General features: G+C 40.5%; 1 protein-coding gene across 9 annotated transcripts in view; it reads left to right on the top strand.

Moving 5' to 3' along the window:
• Window positions 1-10,627: 10,627 nt before the first annotated feature.
• LOC100649328 (obscurin) overlaps window positions 10,628-22,041 on the top strand; it is a 37,261-nt gene continuing 25,847 nt past the window's right edge. For 4 of the 9 annotated variants that reach the window (XM_012308538.3, XM_003395416.4, XM_048405858.1 and 1 more), the window contains exons 1-3: window positions 10,629-17,754; window positions 18,242-18,351; window positions 20,197-20,358. In XM_012308538.3, coding sequence (XP_012163928.2) covers window positions 13,162-17,754; window positions 18,242-18,351; window positions 20,197-20,358 — 4,865 coding nt within the window. In that variant the 5' untranslated portion in view covers window positions 10,629-13,161. Of the gene's footprint in view, window positions 17,755-18,241; window positions 18,352-20,196; window positions 20,359-22,041 lie in introns of all 9 variants that reach the window. The other 5 variants (XM_020863075.2, XM_020863076.2, XM_012308540.3 and 2 more) reach the window with 3 other exon arrangements.

A 22,041-nucleotide genomic window follows, 5' to 3' on the forward strand; every position in this document is an offset into this window, starting at 1 on the left:
AACACAAATAGACTCCGAACGATCCGTCGAAGTACCATCGGCGCCGGACAGAAGACGGCTGTGAATAGCAAAAAGGACGACTGACTGCAGCTATAGACTGGCTGCCGTAGAAATTATGGTCTGTACAACGCATCGCAAATACAACGGACATATCAGCTGTGGACCAGGAGAGAAATCCCTGGAGACACGTTAGGCATCGATTATTATTAGAACCAGCCAAAGCACAACCAATCTTCGTTCGTCCGCCTCGTCGACGATATTGCAAGCGTATCCAATGGTGCAGATAATTCGCGTCATTGCACTCTCTAAACCACCCTGAAATTTTTAATTATAGTGCAGAGGATACATAGTGTCATGGAAGAAAGATTAAGTGGGAGGAAAAAATTTGAGAGTTTGAAAATTGGTCTATACTTTCTATTACTTTTAATCGAACGTTCAGTGCACGAACATTTGAAAATTTTTATGAGTTATACTTTCTGTTGTTTTTCATCGAATTTTGAATGCACCAATTATGAAGATTTTATGAGTTATGCTTCCTATTGCTTTTTATCGGTTCTTAAATGGGCCAAATTTGAAAATTCTGTGATCTGCGCTTTCTATTTGCTTTCTCTCAGAATTCAAAATTGGAAAATTTCATGATTCCTATTTATAAATAAGTGTACTATAAAATAATTAATAAATTTTATTTGTCGACACGATTAAGGATAAAGCAAATTGAGAGGTAGGTGCGCCAATGCCATAGATTGAATTCTATGCACATCATGACGATGACAAAGCGCTCGTCACATCAAAACAATTCTGTTTACGAACAGTGCGTACAGTTTGGGATAGTTTGTAAAATAGTAAAATAATCACGTTAAATCTCTGCTAGATCGTAAGACGTCGATGATCGCACGAATTAGACTGGCAAATTATGCTTGTGAAATGGACAGTATTTTTAAATCGATCGATGCCCATCAATTGCGTAATCGAGTATTTCTAATTATTTAATCGAACCTTGGCGCGCGTACAGCTGCTTCAACGAAGACGATTCGAAATGCGAAGCGATAAGAAATTAATTACACAAAGGAGAAGAAGTTAATATTTACGACATAAAGAGACACGCTTTTAGACGCACATAATGGCCATTGTCGATAATTCACAATTGTGTAATGATCCTTGGTTAATTACTCGAAGAATCCTTGGCTCGCGTACAGCGACGCGAGGATGCTAGAGAGGAATACCAAAGGTCGCCATTTCTGCAAACGAATACTTTTCTATTGTATCATTAGCAAAATTATCTCCTAAAATCAAGTACAATACTATCTTAAATCTTCAACCCATTTTTCTAAAATTACTAGCTACTTCTCTAATTTTTCTATAATTCCAAATTTCCTCGATTTTATTTTACATTATTTACTATTTCTACCAATAAAACATCTACTAATTACCATAACGAAAATTCATTACGATAATACTTTAGATCGTCAGTGTTCTCTTTTAAGATTCCTATATGCTTTATTTCTTAATCCTCTAATTCAAAATATCCTCGATTTTACGCTGCATCACTTTTCCATTTCCACGAACCTTCTCTTCAATAAATCTTCGGCCAATGCTTACAACGACGTGAAACAACAAACGAAATTTCGGTGGAACCGGTGCATCGAACAACAGGTGCGTTGTTCCATGAACTACCTCAAGAAGAGAAGATGAACGAGGATGACGACGACTAGAAGGATGCCAGAGCGATGTCGATGCACAACGCACGGTTATAAGTGAAAGAAACGAAGAAAGGAAAGAAGACGACGCGGGCCACGATGAAGAAGACGAAGAAGAAGAAGAAGAAGAGGTAGAAGAGAAGCGTGGAGGGTGTCGGGACGTCTTGCGGCTGGCATTGGTAGCAGTCTCGAGATAGCCGCCGGCTGGCTTCCTCACCGCCTCGGGGGATTTATTCGGGGATTCCGAACGCAAAGTGGTGAACGATATATCCAGTGGCTGATCCATCGATCCACCGTGTACATCCAGTGCTCAGCGTGTTAACGAGGGTCGCGATTTACCTTCGTTCGTCGACGACAAAGAAACTCGATAAACCGACTCTGAATGTGTTTAGCTGGAGGTGAGTCCGTCTAGCATTTTCACCAGCTTCTTTTTCGTACGTTCGTTCTTTCCTCTTTCGCTGGCCATCGTGTCAGCTCGTCGTCGTGCTATTTTCGTGAGTGTTGTGCAAGTGTCGATCTCGCATTCAAGCGGTACACGAACAGCAGCGTGCTGGCTTCACGCTCGGATCCACCATTCGAACCCCATTCCGCCGGGTTCTTTGAAGGTTTACAACTTCCTCGTTCGACCATCCCCTGCTAGACAGGACTTAGTGTCTCTCTTTCACTGTCATCGATAGATTTTTTGTTATTATCGCGACTGGCCTTGGACGATGCTGCCTGTGCTCGGTGAATTTCGACCGATTATTTCGGGACGCATGGTGGATGAGCTGCTTTCTCAGGAGTATCGTCTTCGAGATATCAGTGACGTGCGATTGAAAAATAAAAGCTGTTACAAACGGGGCTGGTATGTTATGAAATGAACGCGAGCGCGGCCTTGAGTTCTCTATTGCGCACCGGATGATTAATTTGTTGCTCGAAGAGGGTTAGATGTTATACCGGAATAAAATTGTACGATTGTGTCATTTAATTCTGGATTACATTCCGGATAAAGAGTAGCGTATTTTTTCGATTAACAGAGATATTTTGATGACTATCGATAGTTAAGAAAATTGAAAAAGATCGGGGAAGATTAAGTTAGCTATGGATGAAGACAACATTTGTTCAACGAGGAAATTCATTTCATCGGTTCTTATCAGACGGTAGAAAGTATTCGTGATATTTATGTATATGGAGCCTGTCTTATCTTCGACGAGCTGTCGACGCGGTGACAGATATGGAATGCTGTCAACTTGCCATGCGGAAGCACGCGAATAGGGTGTAACAAATCTTCTACTGATTATCACTCGTCTACTGCGAAAATTTCTATGATTAATAGCTTTCTCTCGCATGGAAATAACTGATCGTTTTCGTTTTCTCGACATATTTAGTTAAAGCAGCAAATAACTGCACAAACGTCGACTCATCTTTCGACTGTACATCTAACTTCTCATGTAATACAATCTATTTAATGATTATTTTTAACATCAGTCTTTTTAAGCTTGCGCTTTAAGGCTTCTCTCTCTTCTCACTCAAACGATTTATTGAGAGGAATACAAAGTTATATCATGACTGCAGTCAAAACATCAAAGTCTTTTTAATGGGATGATGATACTGGTACGACTTTGATCCATCAACCTATGCTGTGAAACTCGCGATGAAATAAAATTCTGTGTTACATGCCCAAGGTGCGTCGTAAAATAGCTGTGCCATTTTGCTGGCACAATTTCCATCGCGACACAACTCGTCCAGTGAATTAAACCGCGAACAGTCCAGTCGAAGGCCAAGTTTTTAGGTTCGCGGAAAGATGACTAAACGAACATGACCGCGATGAAGGTAGCCCACGCGTTTCCAAGGTGCGCTACTCAAAATATCTAACTGCGTTATGTCTTCTTGAGACACAACAAGTTGCTACAGCGCGCAATAATGTAAATCATTCAATAACGCAAGTCATTTTCACGATATGATACTTAATTAACACTGATTTTTGCTGTACTTTTATCGTTCTTCAACAAATTTTTATCGTAGAATTTAAGGCTCAATATTTGAAGCTTTATTCTGAATACACATGGACGTAAATTGTACAGTATTCGTGGCTTTTCCGCTTCTGCACCATTTCAACGTCTAAAAAAAGAATTCGATCGAGTCTAGTAGTATCGGCTGTTGGTGATTGAATTGGATTAGCAGAACAAGTTTATTTTCATTTGATGGCATCAAAGGAGATGAATCCTTATCGAGGGTGTAATGTTTACTTCTTCCTCGTTGTCTTTAACAAAATTGGGATTAAATGATCGTCAAAGAATTAAGGAATAATAGTTAACAAAATGTAAAAACATTATTTTTTGAAATTACTAAACTTTATTAACATCATTCTTAAATATGATAAAAATATGATTTTTAAAGTTATTTTTTATTTAGTTTAATTAAATTTACGTTACAATATTGCGTATAATTTACATTTTCAATTCAGTTAAGTTTATGAAAGGTATCGTACGAGTATATTCTCGCTGAACGGCGTTGAAGCAGTCAATTCAGACTGTTTATCAAGCTGGTTCGATAATACTTCCTCCATCGCGTTGTATGAACCAGCGTAAAGCTTCGTGTCTGGCGCGTGGATTTCGACGTCGAAATCAATGGCGGAAGTGACCCGATTAGCGGCGAAATACAAGAAAATGCGGCCAACATCGTGCGGTGCTAGGTGGCCAGCCAATCAGACGAACGAATACGGGTGCCGCGTGTCGGAAATAGATTTCGCTTAAACTAAAGGTTGATCCACCGACGCCACTTTAACCATCTACGTACAACGTTCGATTTACCCCCCATGAAATCGATCGAAACTTCCTAGTGACCGCCACACTTTTCATGAAATATTTAAATTTACCGCGCAAATACGCGGAAGCAACATCTATATTGTGTATAGTAATATTTATAGCATTATTGTACAGTTGTATAGCCTTGCTACATTTATTAAACAAATGTATGAGATTTGATGACAACGTTCTCTGTTTAAATATGTGATTTTTTAAAGTAGTAAAGTAAAGAAAAATATATTGGTGAAATCAAAATTGCGCGCTAAAGAGAACTGCGCATGGCTCAGTGCGCAGGCGTAGTGTATGATATAAATTCCTTTGTATTCCTACGTGTTTAAATTGCATAGAAGAGCTGAAAAAGTATAGTGAGAAAAAGTTTGATAGTCATTACGTTCTTGCATGTATTTGATAATGGAATCGAAGTAAAATATGAAGAGATTAAGGTAAATTTAGATTGAGTTTAGTGAAGGGGATTCGCTTTCTTATGACACTGAATAGAGTGTAAGTGATAAATGTGGGGTTATGAATTTGTATAATTGATCACTCCACATTACTTTCTAAAGATTATATTGTTAATAGAAAGAGAAAATATGTAATCAGAAAATGATTTAACAAAGTCGATAAGTTACCTACTGGTCGAGAAAGAGTTTACATCTTTACTGAAATCCGATATTTGAATCACCGTTTAGATTGAGATGGCAGCACTGCCATCATAAACGGAAATTCAGAATTAAGAACATAAATTAAATATTATAACGTAACTTAAAGTTCTTTTTCTTATTAATTTTTAGAATGATAGTGTAATGTGGAATTCACCGCAATGGCTTCCAACACTTCAATTACGTCCAAATCGAAACAAGGTAAGTTACACAACGATTCGTACGATAAAAGATTCACATCCAAACAAATTGAAACATAAAAATTTTAAATGTAAGACAGACAGTAGAGTTTTAATAACACCGTTGTTAAATCTGTGTCCAGAAATTTCAGCGGAGATAACTCGAGTCATCAGACGAGAGGGAATCACGATTGAGTCGTCAGGCAGGGTGAGTTACGCTTTCATCAATTCCAAACGTTACCTCGTAAAACATTTAGTTCTCACGAGTAATAGAAACATTAACCCTAGAGAATAATATCAATGACAATAATCTCACGAAGAGAACGGCTATTTCGCCCTTATTATCGGAAGCTTCTTCCTCCTATCAAAGTGACGTATAGCGCGCAAACTGGCATTGCGATTTTACGTGCTCATTAACTGCGCATTCTTGAAGGAAACAACGCGAATAAAGGGCGAAACATCAAACGTTTTTGAGTAATTGGCTAAATGGCAACTAACAAGACGTATATGCCTCCACGCTAAATACGTTACGTCACGATACCGCCATCTAAATTAAACTAAAACCAAGGCGCACCGCACGAAGGTAGATAGAATATCTGGTTCGATGCCAAAGACTGAAGACAACCAAGAACTCACCGCCATTCCAACTACTCCCGCAATGCACGAACACGTCTCTCATTCTTCTCAGCGATCATCTCCCTCTCCCCCCACACCGCTTCCTTTTCTCTTCAGCTACTGTCTCATCCCTTAATTCAGCCAAGCAGATTCCTTTTTCTACCGAGTCCCCGACATGATTTATACGAAACGCATTCTGTCGGTGTTTCACGCTTCCTGGAAAGCCAATCTGTTAACGTGCCGGTCCTGGCCAACGGCGCGCATGCCACTCGAATCCGAAACGTCTCGTTTCCATCCTTAATTAGGCCTTAATTAATTACAAAATATCTGGCATTCTTTGGTACATATACTGGAAGCAATATATTATACTTGCTTGTTCGATCCAGCTAAGGCAATACTGCTACTATAATGAGACAAAATATGATTCGTGGTAACGAATAATGAAAAAATATTACTTGGGTATAGCATTAACGCTCGAAAGATGGATCACGTAGATCTACGCTTTCATTCCCAAAACGTAGATTTACGTTTTCAATTATGATTTTACGTTGAACTTTTTGGTTCTCGGACTTGCATGTATGCTTCCTTTCTCGTTGTATTATGTTTGTTGTATTTTAAGATGAACTGAACTTTGCACTTGAAAATATGTGAAGATATAGAGAAATATCAAATAGTGAAATTTCTAAATTAGAAACTGGCTTAGTAATTTAATAGCTCTTCGATAATTATTATTCCTGGAACTCTGTCAATTCTCTGGAATATGCAGCAATGATACTGTTATTGATTTTGTTGATCCACTCGCATGGGTTTTTTATACCAAACATTATAACAAACAGTGATCGTTCATCGCGTGACGGAGAAAGTCTTACATATCTTCTGGTACTTCTCACAACTGGTGAAATGCAAACCTGGTCGTTGCATACGTTATGCAAAGCAAACAATCCAAAGATTTCTCTTGTTATTCATTCATCCATTCGTTCGTTCGTTGCCACTTATCCGGATGAGGCGTATTAATTTAATTTCATACTTCTACAGTAACATATTTTCTTGATATCTAAATACTTTGAATTCTGGAGTTATGAATTTCGCAATTCCAAACTGTCTTGTGATCTACATAAGATTGTATTTCGCTGTGTTCAATATTTTCAGGTCATCTGCAAAATAAATTATCCAAAGGGAATTTCAAAAATAGCTTGATTCTGGAAATACAGGAGCACCGCTCGTCAGCTTCATCCCTCATTTCAAAGCTCTAAAATATGAAGTTCACCGGACGAACATCACAGTCGTTGGAACAGACAAAGTCGAGTCAATTGACATATATCCAAAGGACCTAATGATCCATAACCGAGTTATGTTTAGATTTGGCTTTCCTTTAATCATAAATCACCCGTTAGATCGGTTCTTTGTACAAAATTCACGTGGATGGCGTTATATGCAACCATCTAGCTCGGATAAGATCATCGAAATAGAATCGTCTCCAAGGTGACTTAAATTAAATTGTAATTTCGCTTAACGTTAAATAATTCTAGCATTTGCGCTTTTAATCGGTTTTATGTTTAAACGATTCAATCGATCCTGTCGTTACCCTTCCACGAGTTGTTGAACGATTTACACGATCGCTTAAAATATTCTTCCTGCTCGATCGTCATACAAATTCAATTTATGAAAGAAGAACGTAATAGGTGTCATAAATAGTTTCTTTATCGAATGCGGATCCAATGAATCACGCACGGTGGCGTTGACACGTTGAGTCTCATGCAGTGAAGAGTTTGGCAGACGATCAAAATCACATCAATGTGCCAATAGAAATTGTGACGCTGCTGCTTCACGTGCAGGTTTAACAGTTTTCAGTAAACGATAACTGGTTGTCAAACGTACGTCTGACAACTTAAAAATCGTACATCTTCATATTAAATCATTGCCGATAGAAACGAGTTTTCGAGGTTCTCAACGTTGAAACGAATGGCACGCGCAATTTATATTATTCACGTAAATGTATCCGATGACTCACTGAAATAGAAAATTAATTTGTTTGGTTTTTACAGTGTGCTTTGAGTTAAAATTTCATGTCATCTTTGTATAACTTATCGCCATCGAATCGGCCAAAATTCAACGCACGGGCGATTTCTCGTAAATCAGCGCGAACCTTGGAACGTCCAATTATTGTCTGGCTGCAAGTTCAAGCTTTATCGTAAATCGTTCCGAACAAAATGGTTCTGAGCGATTGTTTGTTTCTACAAAGTTATGAAACGTCTGGCAAATGAGGGAAATTGATATTTCCCACTCCTCCTCCTCTTTTATAAAGAATTATGGCTTTGGTGTGATAGCATATATAATCTAACAATATAATAATATTATCGGGTAAAAGCGATTAGAGCAATTTTTGATTTTGCATCATAAATGCAAACCTCTAAACGTAGCTGTGCTTCAGACGTCATTTCGCAAAGACCTTAGACATTTCGTTCGTTTCAATGTTATAGTCTGAGAGAGACATCTTATGCTCATTTTTCCACGTAAATATCATTATTCTTGATGCAGTCGTAGTTGCCAACGCTAAGACAGTCATCAGGAAATTAATAATCAGAACAGAGTAATTTCTGTTCGGTGTGACTATATTGTTGCTCTTTATTTACGTTCCACATTCCACAGTTTTTGGTTTTAAACGTGCACATATCAGCAATTGTATCATTCTATCTACGCATATTCCCTTTTTCTTCGCACTGTTATCATAAATTTACCGAAATCGCACGCGCAATATCAAACGTCGAAGACGCATGGCAATGTGTCAATTCCATTTCGATACTTTGCAAGATTCAAATGATGTTTAGATTGTTTGACACCTTCTGCCGTAATACATCGCGCGTATCGAAATTTATCTGGCATCTTGAAAGCGAAAATTCGGCCGATAATCACTGAAAAATGGTAACAGGTGCCTTATCCATCTTTTGTAAATTACGTTTCTGACACTTGTGCGCGGCAGATTTATTACGCGGTAGATCACTTGCATCGCTCGATGTACGCCGGAATAAATAAATTCCTATTCGTTGAATTAATTACAATGGTCAATGGACAAGAGGAAATTAAAAATTGCCACCATACGAGTATAGGTAACCTTTTTACTAAACATTTTTGACCATGTTTAAGGCATATATTGTTATGGGTATTATCTTTGTCAATTGTTACTACTGTCGATTATATCAATTGCAACAATTGCAACTGTACATTTTGTACACTCTAATTCACATCAAAAGAAAGGCTGTTACACAGATTTATAGTAACAGGTTTTAAGGGAACAGATCTTGAAGAACAGAAACAAAATAATTATGAAAACTAAAAGCAGTGAGAAGCATTATCGCCAATTTATGGTTTATGTCGATGTACTATAAATAGCCAAGATTGTTCATTTACGATCGTTTTCGTCTTTTACCCTACGGTTTTCGCGGAACAATTCGGTGGGTCGATAATTTTAGAGGATCGAATCGGACGAACGATATTTCATATCGTGACCGTAAGTAGGTCGCGAGAATAGTTTCTCATGCGTACAGCTCGAAATGCGGCGCGATTTATATCAAATAATGACGCAACGGTCCTAAAGAAAGAAATTGGGCCTGAGGTAGGCGTTTGTGGCAACAATCGGATCGCTTGAAATAGTCGACATCAACATTGCCCTTTTCGCTGCTTATTTGTTAAATAAACCTTGCAGCCGTCCAGTACAGTTACCGACCACCAACTGCAACAACTTTCTATTTTTCCAATAAGAAAGCGCACGAGGATTAGAAGGCTCCATCGGTGATTTCATTGTCCTATATCGAACGGTATTTTCGTTGGTGTTTTCACAAGATCCTATCAGGCTTTCGCTTCAACCCATTTGCATCTATGAATCGCACATAGCGCGAGTAAACCACAAAATCACAGTTTAGTTCATTCAAACGCTCAGTAAAGAGTATTGGATTTTCATAAAACTGAAATCAATGAACTTATGCAATTGCATAAAACGAAATAGATATTCATAGGTGGTCTTTATTTTCATCTTCAAGCGAGTTGTGCTTATTGGCACCAATTATTTCAGGAAAATATTCATTACGTAACAAGTTGGTACGGATGATTCTTACTTTGATCAAAAATGTAATCAAACTATACACGTTAAACGAATTATGCTCGGAGATACACCGTTTATCTCAAAAAGACCTTCGTTACCCAACAACCTAACACAATTGAAAACAGCATCCATTCCGATCATTTTTACTCTGAGACGAAATTTTAAAAAGTTACATCGAATGATTTATATTTATCGATACGTTATGCAACGATCTAATATTACTCATCGCCTTTCTCTCAGCTTTCTCTTTCTCTTAAGCTTTCAACTTCCACTCGAAACCTTCGCGTTTCACCCTAAGGACTACCTTCACCTATAGCCCAAAATGCCGCCAAATTAGAACTCCGAGGACGGAGTTCCTCCGCGGGGAATTCCCTCGGTGACGCGGGAAAAGACACGGTGTCGTGGTGTCCGCGGAACACGCAGCTTTTCACGCGTGTGTACACCCTTCGAACGCGCGACACGCACAGCTGCGGATCCGTGTACTCCGTTCTAAAGATGTATTGGAGAAGTGTAAGAAGGGTAGCTATTTCTGGTCGTGGGGAGCCGAGAGACTCGTCGCGCAAACGGCTCTTAGCCACTTCGTGCATCGGCTAGTCTGGCGTTCGCCGCGTATCGCAAAACGCTTTTCGTAAGGAACAGCACGGGAACTCTGCTCGACATGACACGCGAGTCTGATTCAGAGAGACAGTGATCGTTGGGACAGGAATCAGGGGGGTCGAACACAATTATTTAGTGAACGAGAAAAATAAACGAGTGTACGGAACTTGGGGGAAACGCGGAACCCTTCGATTCTCTGGAAAATCGAATGACATCATCGTTATTTACGATTATGGTTGGCGACGAAAGAATGATCCATAGAAGAATTATATTGTAATTGATCTATCGAAGCGTTCTCATTGAATCTCGTGGCTAGTTTGCGACAAGATTTCTCTGTGATTATCGTCGTTGGACGTTGGCGACGAAGAGATTTGTGGGTCCAGGATCGTTGATCTCAAGAAAATCGATAATAATCCAAAGAACTTGAAATTGACGTACATTTAAAATACTTTTCGCGTACTTCTTTGTCCTTTGCTCGTTGACTTGTTAGAGAAGCGAAAGTGCGTACGGCCGTCGGATAACAGCAGTTGATCGTCGTCGACGCGAATGTCTGACAACCGATACCGAGAGGACGAGTGCAGTGCACCGACGTGAAAATAGATGGGTTGGTGGTTGGTGAAGATCGGTTGGTGAAAGTGACGAGGTGGAAATAGTTTGCCGCGCCGAATCGCGCCAGGGGAAGATAAATAGGACTTGCCACCCGTAGTTATCGTAAATGAATAGGAACCGAGAACAGCTCAACGTTTAGCGACCACCTTTGAGCATACGAAAACGGTGTGACGGACCGATTAACGCGTTCATTAACATCGATACAAGTTACCTGCTCGACCACAACGAAGCACTAATGAAATTCTGCTAATCACACGCGTTAAAATCCAAAATAAGCTCAAAATTATAATACAGTCGACAAATATTCCTTGATTCCACAATAAAGTTATAAAGTAATTTATAAATAACGTATCGAAACACAAAATAAGCCGAAATATGATATAATCTGACGAGAAAATCGTGAAACAGCTAATAACCAACCCTATTAAGAAAGGCGAGACAAGAAATTTATAGGCAGCCCAACTATAATACAATTCCATTATAAAATCACAAAACAACTGGCAACTGAATCATGCAAAAAATTTCATCGTGAAATAAGTCTAAAACTAACACAATTTCGCGATAAAATCGTAAAACAGCCGAAAAATAACGCGAATTAGACACGACGACGTTTGACAATTCGGTAGGCAAATATGTCAAGCTACGTTTTATCAGTGGTCGAAGCCTCACTGACAATCTAGGCGTCTAGAAGCTGTTAGACAGCCAAAAATTTGCGCACGAACAAGGTGAACTATTGCACGAAGGGGTCACTTTGGTGAGCCTCGAGGGAGAGCAACGCCACGAAAAAAAGTGGCTCTTTTCTACGACGAGGAAATCACCGAATTGGCCAGCTACCAAGGGACGAAACGAACGAACGAACAGCTCCCACGGAATCCTCGTAGGCATCCCGTACGTAAAAATAAACCGTGCCTCGACGACGAGGCACGAGCCACCGGCTTCGGGTTCGACGAAATACTTTTTAACGAGCACACGATGAAAACGACGTGGAAACCTCGAGAAGAGAAATTACGGTAAAAATAAGCCCATGCACATTGACGCATCGGCTTAAGAACCAAGCAGCTTACGAGATTTGTTTTACTAGCTCCAAGAATTACCTTCGTTCTAATCGATCAACGGATATCGTATTTGCTAGATAAATCAAATGAATCGTTTTGGATCGGGCCGTAGTTTGCTAGATGAGTGGTATGAATCATCCTCGAGAGAAAATTGAACGCAGAATTCGCATAAACGACCTTTGCAAGTAAGCAGGGGCTCTTTATTTTAAGAAGCTCCTAGAGGATCTCCGTAATTGAAACCAGAGAAAAATAGAATATTTTCGTCATAGTTCATTGGCAAGGAAACTGCGACCTTTTCAAACAAATCTTGACACAGTGGGGATTTTGGATTTAGTTATTGGAGGTGCGTGAAAGATAAAGGATATTTGCGGCGAAGACACGCCAGTATTCATGAAGTTTGCCAGTCGCGTGGTACTCGACCGGAGTCACGAGAGATTTCGTCGGTCGCCGTGTGAACGAATTATGGCGAGGAGGGGACAATGTGAACTGTTGATTCACGCGTCGACATTGGACTCGCTAACTGACGTGAGCAAGGAGAACGCCAAGGGGAAGTCACGATTGAATGATCAAACGCTAGAATCCGTGGTTCTCGTGGATGGAATGCCAAGATTCTAGCAATTGGCGTAGATAACAAAGACTTCCTAACATTTTCGAATAATCAAGCATCTTTGTATACCATTCTATATATAATCTATTAATTCTGTACAACATTGAACTCGAACTATGAAAATATCGTCGAATATCTGAAAGGAAAACAAGGTGCAAGACAGTTGAAAAAGTAGTAAACAAAATCAAAGTTAACGAAGAATAATAAAGAAAATCGATTAAATGAATCTTTAAGAAGCTCCACGAGTGGAGACGAACAATGTCCTTTTGCAGGATAACAGGTAGAAGCAGGGGCCTCCCTAAGCCAAATTACTTCCCTCTTTTACCACCAATCAGTCCAGCTGATGCAAAACGTTTCTGTCGGATCACTGGCAAATCCTATGGTTTGCCTACTCATCATTACATTCCAGTTTTATTGGGTGTCCACGCCCACGACAAATCGAAATGCAAGATAACAAACGCTTCCGGTCTAGGACCGCATCATTACACAGCTGGCTTCGTCCTAGGCGAGAAGAAGAAACACGTGATCCTCAAGGACTATCGCTACGTGTTCCCAATCTTGGAGGGAGAAGGAGAACAACAGAGAGTTCTAAGAGACTTGTTAAACACGAAACATCCTCCTGTCGAAGAGGAACAGGCAAAGTTCGTATACACGGTGGGAGAAAGAAGATGCAGTCTGGTATTTCCATCCAGACTGGAAGCTGCAGTCAGAGATGGCGATGTAAAGGACGTGATGTTATCCAGAGACTGCGACACAGTTTTGTTTAGGCTGAAGCAAGGGAAGAATGTTTCTGTGGATTTCAAGAATTTAGAGGATTTTGAGAATCTTTACGATGGGCTTGGACCGAGCCAGGAAGTGGTAAAGGAAAGAGAGAGACTGGAAGCCGAGGCTAAGAAACGAAAGAGGAAACGACAAGCTGGTTTAAGTTACGCCAAAAAAATTTTCGAAGAGAAGGAAAGGGCCGCTGAAGAGGAAGAACTAAGGCAGACGAAGCAACTGAAACTTCGTAGCTTGAAGGAGGAAACGACGGAAGAAACATGGAAAAACGTGAATTTGAAGCAGGCTAGAAGCAGAGCGTGTAATTTTATCTCGGTAACGAGTCCTCTGAAGGGTGCAGAGAAGTCTCTACCAGAAACTTTGGATTGGAACTCGTTCCAGGATACTAATGAAGCATCCATGCAACCAATCGTGGACAAATTGCCCACTCCTATCAAAGTAAAGCCACAAGTCGTTGAACAAAGTGCTACGTCTTCGTGCACTAGCCCTATCTCAGAGAGCACAGGAGGATTCGAGGCGATATCAATCGTGAAGCCATTGACGTCGCTGAAAATAGAACCCGACGCGGCTCTGCAGTCAGCCATACGGAATATTCCAGCCAGTGACTTGAAAGAGGTGTCTAACGTAAACGTGAAGCTTCTACAAGCTGGTGACGAGGCGATAGAGCAGCTACCGAGAGTGGAAGAAATCCCGCAATTGGTGCAAAACCTGGGCAAAGGAAAGGAGACGACGCAGCACAACGTGAAAGGTCTGAAATTAGACATCAAATCCGCGCAGAGATTTATCACCGGGCAGACAGTGCAGACGCCGAACGGACCTATTTTTGTACCTGGCCAGACGCTGCAAACACCTCAGGGTCCTGCGTTCGTTCCTGGTCTAACCGTGAACACTCCTGACGGCCCTCTTCTCGTCCCTGGACAGATCCTCAACTTGAAAGAGCAAGATAACAAAGAGACGCCCGTATTTATAGCTGGACAGACACTGGCCACGGAACAGGGTCATCGATTCCTTCAGGGTCAAACCTTCCACACCAACGAAGGAGCCAGATTCGTTCAGGGTCAGACTGTTCTAACAGACGATGGTCCAAAATTTGTCGCTGGTCAAGTATCGAAAGATGGGACCTTCGTTCCTGGTCAAACCATTCTTACTCCTGATGGACCTCGATTTATGCCTGGTCAAACAATCACTGACAATCATGGAGAACAGATATTTGTCCCAGGACAGAGCGTGCAGATCGATGAGTCCTGGGAATTCATTCCTGGACAGTCTATCGAAACTCTGACTGGAGAAACGAAGTTCGTTCCAGGTCAGACGATCCCAACCTGTCAAGGACCACAATTTGTACCGGGACAATACGTGACTTCTAATTCTGGAGAAAGTTACTTCATGCCTGGTATAGTCAAAGATACTGAAGTAGGTTCGACTTTCGTTCCCGGTATGACTTTGGATACTCCGAAAGGACAGAAATTCGTGGAAGGTCAAGTAGTGAGGACACCAGTAGGTGAAAAATTTCTACCAGGGAAAACTAGGATAACAGATAACGGAATCGAGTTTGCTGCAGCTAGTACGTTTGACGAGGTTGTGTTCTACGATGCTGGGCCTGTTGGCATGCCTGTTGATCCGAAAACAACCAACGTTTCTATCCAACAGAGCGAAATCTTTGGACACATGGTGCAAACCGACAGAGGAGTAGAATTCTATCCAGAGAGCGAAAGAAATTTACCCGAAGGGAAAAGAATAGTTCCTGGTCAGTTAGTGAAGGGGGGGAAAGACGGACCTCGATTCGTGCCTGGTGTGATGACGGAAGATGGTTTCCTACCCGGTCAGATAGTAATGACAGAAAAAGGTGAGCAATTCGTTCCAGGTCAAGTAATCGACACTAGTACCGGTCCTAAGTTTGTTCCTGGTCAAATGGTGGAAACTAGAACAGGTGCAAAATTCGTTCCTGGCCAGACCGTGGAGACTGGAGATGGGCCACGTTTCGTACCAGGTCAAATCGTTGAAACCAAAGCTGGTCCCACTTTTATTCCTGGTCAGGTGATTTCCACGGACGATGAAGGTTCTAGATTCGTACCTGGACAAGTGGTAGATACACCCGAGGGACCGAGATTCGTTCCAGGTCGCGTAGTAGAGTCTGGAGAACTGGGCGTGACGTTTGTACCAGGTCAGATAGTTCAAACTGAAGAAGGTCCTCGTTTCGTAGCTCCAGATTTGACTGACACGCCTGAAGGTGAGGTAGAATTCTCTGTTCAAGGATTCGAGGTCACTCCTGAAGAATTAAAATTACTCAGGCCTCAGAATTTGCATTACAATGCTCATGTTCAGCATCAGGGAGAAACTAGCATAGATGCAAGGATGCTTCGACAATTATCAGAAGCTGGTTTGTCCGTGGGAAGGAAAGTAGCCACAGATTTGCCAGCTGTGGATGTTGATGTAGATCCAAAGGCGGTAGCTTTGGAACAAGCTCTCGTAATGGCGGAGAAGCTCGGTTTACATGGTATCACAGCAGTGAAAATGGCACAGATAGTGTCCACTGTGGCTCAACTAGCTAAAAATATTGCGATTCAACAGGAACAACAACTGGAGGAGAATCACATCGAATCGAAGTTGATGAATGGTACGAATCCTCCCGTTATAAATGGTAATAGGAATGATAATGGAAACGGAGAAGGACGAGAAAACGACGAAGGTGGCTACTGGTTGAAAGACGCGGTGAAAATAGCAATGACAAGCGCTGTCCTGGCGATCACCAGTCAGTCTATGGAAAATGGTAACGATTCTAAACAAGATTTCGTTTATTCTTCCATCAGCGAAGCTTTCAATGTCCTTTTACGTCAAAGGAATATTAGTATCGAGGAATCTGTGGAAGAGATCCTGCAGATACTTCTAGTTCCCCAAAATCGAAGTAACTTGTGTCAGTCTGCTCTGTTAGAGTTATTAGAAAGTAAAAACAATAAAGTGGACATTCTGAAATCCACTTTAGGCAGCCAGTCTCTGAAAGAAGATGTGGTACTGGATAGGTTATCTATGGTTCTCGAGGAAGAACACGGTACAGATCTAGTCGGCCCAGCGTTCAGAACAGTTTCTAAAAACGACCCGGAACTGGTCTCTCGGGTACTCCGAAAAGTATCTGAAGAAGTTTCCACAATTGTCACGGAGAAAGAAGCGGCTGAAACTGTTCACAAGGCCATCGTTCAAGCAGTCAGAGAATCTAGTGAAATTCACGTTCAAGAATTATTAAACGACGAGGGAGAAAACGTTCGAGAGATGCTTCTGCAGGCTGTAGGATTGGCTAGAGCTCTAGGTATGTCTAATATCGCTAGTAGCTTATTGACAGTGATCAGCGACGAAAAATCAACGCGAGCCCTTGCCAGTGACAGAGTGACGCTGGATGTTTTAAAACGACTGACAGTGATGAGGAAATTAGCTGAAGAGAGGCCGCCGTTTATGAACGCTTTAACACAGTTGTGTAGCGATCCAGAATTGGCCAGAACTGACCCACGATTGAGAACTCTTGTCAGAGAGAGCGCAGCTTTGATGATTGTACCCGAAGAAGGTCCTCTGCAGTCGTCAGCCGACGTACCTTCGGTTCTGCTCCAGTCTGACAATAGTTTAGCCATGGAAGAATTCCTTTTAAGAAGAAACCATAAGCCATCGTCGATTTTTATGATTCTAAAACAAGGTATACAAGCTGTGGTACCCAGAGAAGCCTCTAGATCTGTTTTAACTGGAGAAGTGGCTTACACGGTTCTCGACGAGGATGGAATTCATTATTTTGAACCACTCCACGTTTTTTCCGCGCTCCAACTCACTCGTCCAACCGCACATCGATTTTCCATGTACTGTTGTCCCGTTGCAAAGGAAGAGGATGTGGATGTTGAAATGATGTCCACGTACGGGACCATCTCGATGGCTAGTAGCCTCGATGGATCCGGTACTGGAACTTATCAGAGGCAGGAGTGTAATGGCATTGTACTGTCGAGGTCTGATAAGTCATTTGGATATTCTGGGAGCAGAGAAAATACACCGAGTCTGAGGAGATTAAGCAACTTTCAGGACAATTGCTTTGAGCGGGTAACGTAATGAAAAATAGAATTTTACATTAAACAGAGGACGATAAGACAAGATTTTGATAAATTTGTCCCCCTAACGTTCTTCGAAAACAGGTGTACTATGAACATTTTTAGTCCTATTTTCTGCCATTAAATACCACTTATCTTTTATTTATTTTCAAACAAGTCACTGGACAAACAGCACACTTCACGATCAGATATACAAACTTTAACTCCTTATTTCTTTCTAGAACAGGTGTTTTTTAGAAAGCACTATTTCTATTTTCAACCTACAAAATTCACAAGTCCTATTAATATTTCGAATTGAGTCACTGTGCAAACAAGATCGTCCAAAAGTTTACTTTCTTTGAAAACAGATATTCTTCGAAACTTCCAAACATTTCATATACCCGAACCATGATCGAACGAACTGTAGGAAACTATAGAACGCGTGACCATTTAGTAAATCGATCATTTAGTAAATTCATTTCGAAATTGCGCTGTTACAGAAATCATCGGACAATTACATCGTGGTAAAGGACTACAAAAGCGAGACCGATGGATTCTCCGTGAACGTCGGCGACATCGTCGAGGCGCTCGAGTACGCCGACCCGGCCAAGTAAGCGAAACCTCCAGCTTCATAAAATCGACGGACAAACAAATTTCCGCGCGATCGTTTCGCTGGCGGAACGTTGACTTCGCGCGAAGTCCGACCGTTCGTTCGCGTTTAAAGTCTATTTCCGTGTACGCAACGTGCGCCCGGGCTGAAAATAATCATCGCCGCATGTCGTATATAGTCTAACGCGTTCAAACGATGCCGATACCGTGTGCTATCTGTCACTTTTACCAAACGCAGTTTACTTTGTTCTAATTAATGGCGAACGATCCAGTGGCGCGTTGCGAATCAAAGTGGCTGCAATTAACTGCAACGTTGTTACGCTTACAAGCTGCATGTGTTGGATGGAATACCGTCCTTCTTCTTAATTCAAATGTTCAATCTAAAATTTTTCCATTTTCCAAGACGATTTTTAATGTTGAAGTTATATAGCTACATAGGTTGTATAAGTTTGTATGAGTTGTTATGAAATAAACTTAAATTTGAAGAAGAAGTAAGATGATACAAAGAAGACGAGGAAACATGAGATTTCTTCAATTGTTAGAATGGTAGATAGAATATTTTAAGTATAAAAGTGGCCGCATATCATAGTATACGTATCTTTCTTCTTTCCTGTTAATACAACTCACAGCTTCAACAAACTCTTCGTCAATCGAGTATCGATGAATCATTTAATCAATATTAGAAGGAAGATAGTTATAATATATTTTCGGATTTCTTTAATATAACTGCCAACTACTAATTCTTAATCGTTACTTGCGAGCAAGAGTGCACCGTTGTTTCCATAAAACTAAATAAACATACATAGTTAAAACGGACTCCAAACCGACTAAGAGCTACTACAATTCTTCTCCCGCGCTTATAATTCTTAAAGAAGAAACTAATATCTCCGACGGAAATTGTTGAGAAAATAAAGAGATCCTCTGACAAAGAATGAGGCGAAATCACATGGTGTTCTGATTGTAAGCTGGAAACGCTCGATGGAAGATTTTCCTGCACAATGCACGATCAAACGTTGCACGTGTGTATTAATAGAAACGCATTCGAATGCTGAAGACACAAGGGAGAAATTAAGGCACGTTCAATTTACGTGTCAAACGTGAAAGATCACTCCGTGGACGTCTCCCCTTTGCTTATTTTCGCGGCGATATTTTTACGCGAAACGCGTTTTCGCCGGTGCGTTTCTCTCGCGTTTATAAAATACGTCGACGAGTGCCTTGGATACGAGGCAAATGGAAAATTTCGGACCCGATGGGTCGTACGACGAGAATAATGCTCGATACAGTCAGGTCGTTGCGATTTTGCATTGTGCGCTTCGGCAAATTTACATTTTCCATGTCCATAACTTTTATATACGTCGCAAAATGATATTTTGACAATCTAAAAATGAACTTTGATAACGATCCATAACGGTATTTAAAGATTCAGAGGAAATGAATAACAGAAAATCCACATCGCCAGAAAACATAAATATTCGTCTGTAAAAGTATGTAGCCCATAGTGATGTTGCATCGCTTTTCTTCCCCCTTCCCCTCCCTCCAGTCTAAAATAATCAAACTGTTTTTGACAATAGAACACAACGGTGGAAACACGATCTTGAATTGTCTTCGCTTGTACACGCTATAAATACGCTGAGCAAACCAAGTAACAAAGAAACCGCAAATGCCTGACGATCTAAACGAGGTTGAGTCCGTTGCAACGAGATCTTGCTTTTCATTTAACGAACACGCTAATTCGCTTCGGTTAATGGGAAATGATGTTTAGTCTGCATGAAGCTGCAAATAAAATAAGAAAGGGAGCACGATGGACGGGACTATCTCACTGTGTACACGTTTGAACGTGTTATAGAAAGATCAAGTTGGATCCTGATCTGGAAATCGGTGGCGAGATCGGCGAAATGTTGGACAATTCCGCTGCCTGGCACAAATTGTCGGTTCGACCCCGTCGAAAGTACGCAGATCCCCGTGCTAGAAGCATCCCGAGGTTCTCCTCGGACAGCAGCTTCCAGAGGTAAAGTATCAGCCCTTTGACTGTGTCGTAAAATGACGAAGAATTCACAATAAACGATTCAGAAAATAATTATCTCTTTATTCCGAGATTTTCTACATTTCTGATATCAGGTACAAAAAAAATACACGCTTTCAACTTTTTATAGAAAAGAAATATTAATAATTGTACAATGAAATTGAGTTCTGGGAGAAGGAAAGAGGACACGATGAGGTTGTAGCTGGAGAAGATCAGTATGAAAAGAAGAAGGAGTTCGTTTCAAACGAGTTCTAGAATGATGAACAAGTGAAGCCATTTCTCTCCTTCGAACACGAAGTCGTTCGGATCTTCTCAATTTGTATCATCAGATCGCTGTAATATCCGGAGGAATCGTATAATTAACTACAAAAAGAATTCAACAGTCACAAAGCACAGGACAATTTGAATATCTTCATCGAACAATGAGAGAAATAAATCTAAGAAGATGTTCTATAGAAATCGTCAACTTGAAACAATTCTGCATTGAACTCGGAAGAGCCAAGGACGCGTCATCGCTGTTCCGCAAAGCTGTGTACGAGTGACTGAAATATACGCCAAACAGGTGCAGCCTATTCAGTAAATCACGTTTCTTCAACAGCCACTCAGAAACTAAATGGAGCTGTTGCTTTCACATTTATTGGTACGATCGCCTGATCACCTGGACGAAATAATTTGAATTTACGCGTGACCAACCTTTAAATACAAACGAAGGATCTAAATTTCCAAATCAAAACCACGAGTGACAGGCAAATGAAACGCATGGAAAGCGGAAATTTTCCATCGAACGAGAAATATCCAAAGCAAAGGAGCATTTACGTGGACGACTAAATCCGTGCACGAAATTATAGCAACGACAGGTGCTCCGGTCAAATAGTAGCCTCCAAACATTATGTTAACGGTGAAGCCAATGAACTCATCGTATTTCATCCCTTGAGATTACACGGAAACGGTTGTTTAAGTGGTCACGATATTATCAAGCACGAACTGTTTGCTTTTTGTGGGGAAACGCACCCTCTATTACACGAACATTTATTATGCGGATCTTCGACCACCTTTATTGCTCTTTCACTTGGAGATCGTTGATTTCCGCGTTTTATTATTCAGATGCAAGTTATCGAAGTTATGAATAGTAAGTTAGTAAGTTAGAAATATTTTTAACTCTTCAAATTCTTTTTATGTTAAAGATTGCCTTATTAGGTTCGTTAGATTCCTGAGAATTCTTGGATTTCATTTTATTTTCAATTTTCTTGATATTTCAAGCTTCTGGAAATTCGAAAAAGATTCGAAATTAATTTTTAATATTTGTAGATACTTTGAATATTGTTTAAATAAATGTCACAGGTGAAATTTAGAAACCCAAGAATACTTTGAACCATATATAAGAATCGACAACGATAAGGAAGAGTTAAAAATGAAAGAATATTATCATTCGTCTGAAATTGAAACTTTTCAAAAGTAATCAACGATTTTCAAGAATCTAAATTTTCATCTATGTTTCATTTGCAACAAAATAAGGAATATTAATCGGTATTAATTCCTACGGTCTCTGTTTTGGTACGTTCGACTGTCATCTACGGATCGCGATGATTTAGGACGACGTTAACGAAGATAAAACGTTTATGAATGTCTTGAAAACCGATGATACGTCTGTAAGGTACTAATGATTGG

Source organism: Bombus terrestris, chromosome 5, assembly GCF_910591885.1.
Source record: "Bombus terrestris chromosome 5, iyBomTerr1.2, whole genome shotgun sequence".
Classification (NCBI taxonomy): domain Eukaryota; kingdom Metazoa; phylum Arthropoda; class Insecta; order Hymenoptera; family Apidae; genus Bombus; species Bombus terrestris.